This window comes from Helobdella robusta (assembly GCF_000326865.2).
Source record: "Helobdella robusta unplaced genomic scaffold HELROscaffold_7, whole genome shotgun sequence".
NCBI classification, from domain to species: domain Eukaryota; kingdom Metazoa; phylum Annelida; class Clitellata; order Rhynchobdellida; family Glossiphoniidae; genus Helobdella; species Helobdella robusta.
Window position 1 is genome coordinate 1,161,249 of NW_008705398.1, and position 1,415 is coordinate 1,162,663.

The 1,415-nt window shown below is 39.8% G+C and overlaps 1 protein-coding gene across 1 annotated transcript in view; it reads left to right on the plus strand.

Moving 5' to 3' along the window:
- HELRODRAFT_95975 (hypothetical protein) overlaps window positions 1-202 on the plus strand; it is a gene marked incomplete at its 3' end in the record, with an annotated part of 8,255 nt that extends 8,053 nt beyond the window's left edge. The window contains exon 20 of the mRNA XM_009030723.1: window positions 1-202. This exon is cut by the window's left edge and continues 44 nt beyond it. Within this exon, the coding sequence (XP_009028971.1) occupies window positions 1-202 (202 nt within the window).
- Window positions 203-1,415: the final 1,213 nt, after the last annotated feature.

The following is a 1,415-nucleotide window of genomic DNA, read 5'->3' on the forward strand; positions in this document are numbered from 1 at the left end:
CAGCAGCATGTTCGTGACGGACGGCGGCTTCTCCCACCACCACGTGCGACCCACCGACCTTCATCTGCCCGTCACGTTGAACTCTCAAGGTCAAGGTCAACAGCTGCAGAGAAATCAGCTAAGTGGTAGGGATCTGTTCTCCTCGAACGTCATCGCGAGCGGGGCGGGTGTTTCCGGTGCTGATGGCGTTAGTGGGGGTGGTGGTGGAATTTCGGGGCAGATCGGCGGCGCTCTTGGCGGGAATGTCATTAAAACGTGGCGAGGTTGGTTCGTCTTGTTGGTCTTGCTTGTTGGGTGTTCTCATTAAACTGTCATGCAGCGCAGTCTGGTGGAACAATGTCAATGTCCTTCGTTTGTTTCATTTTTGTATACGCATACATAAGCCCATATTGTAGCACGTTGTTGGTGTCAGACTCTTGTTGAACAATATACATGCACGCACACACATACAAACACACTCACACACATACAAACGCATACAGAAAGAACTTCAACATCAGAGCCAGCAACAATTATCCCAAGTCAGAATTACTCTGATCATTATCAACATCACCGTGATCAAAACAACCACCACCATCACCTCCACCACCATCATCATCACCATCACTCAGGAACTGTGATGAACGCCAGTTTGAATGAGAGTAGGTTGGAATTACTCTCCAGTGAGATGAGTTACTCGGCTCTCTACATGTATGAGAACCACCTTCAGAGGTAGCCATCATGGTCATGATGACGATTGTGATGATGCTGATGTTGATTGTGATGATGCTGATTGTGATGATGACGATTGTGATGGTGATAATGATAATGAGGATTGTGGTGGTGATGATTGTGATGGTGATAATGATGATGAGGATTGTGGTGGTGATGATTGTGATGATGATAATGATGATGAGGATTGTGGTGGTGATGATTGTGATGATGATGCTGATGAGGATTGTGGTGATGATGATGGTTTTGATTATGATGATGAGGATTGTGGTGATGATGCTGATTGTGATGATGATGATGACTGTGGTGCTGATGATGGTGGTTTCGATTATAGTGATGATATTGATGATGATATTGATGATGATGATGATAGTACTAATCCTAATAATTACAACCATATTCATAACCATAAATATTGATAGTGATGATTGTATTCTTAACATTACGACGTATTTTCTCTCAGCGTCAATAGCCATTTTTTAAAATCGTAAAACAATAATAATTATAATATAATAATAATTATTATTATTACTATTATTATTATTATAAAATTAATAATTTAATAATAATAATAATCATAATAAAGATATTAATGTTTATAACCGATGATGATGATGATGTCGATAAAATTATTTCAAAGGAGATTTGACCCTTCAAGGTCTATTTCTTCTCAAGGTCAAGGTCAAGGTAATAATAATAATAAT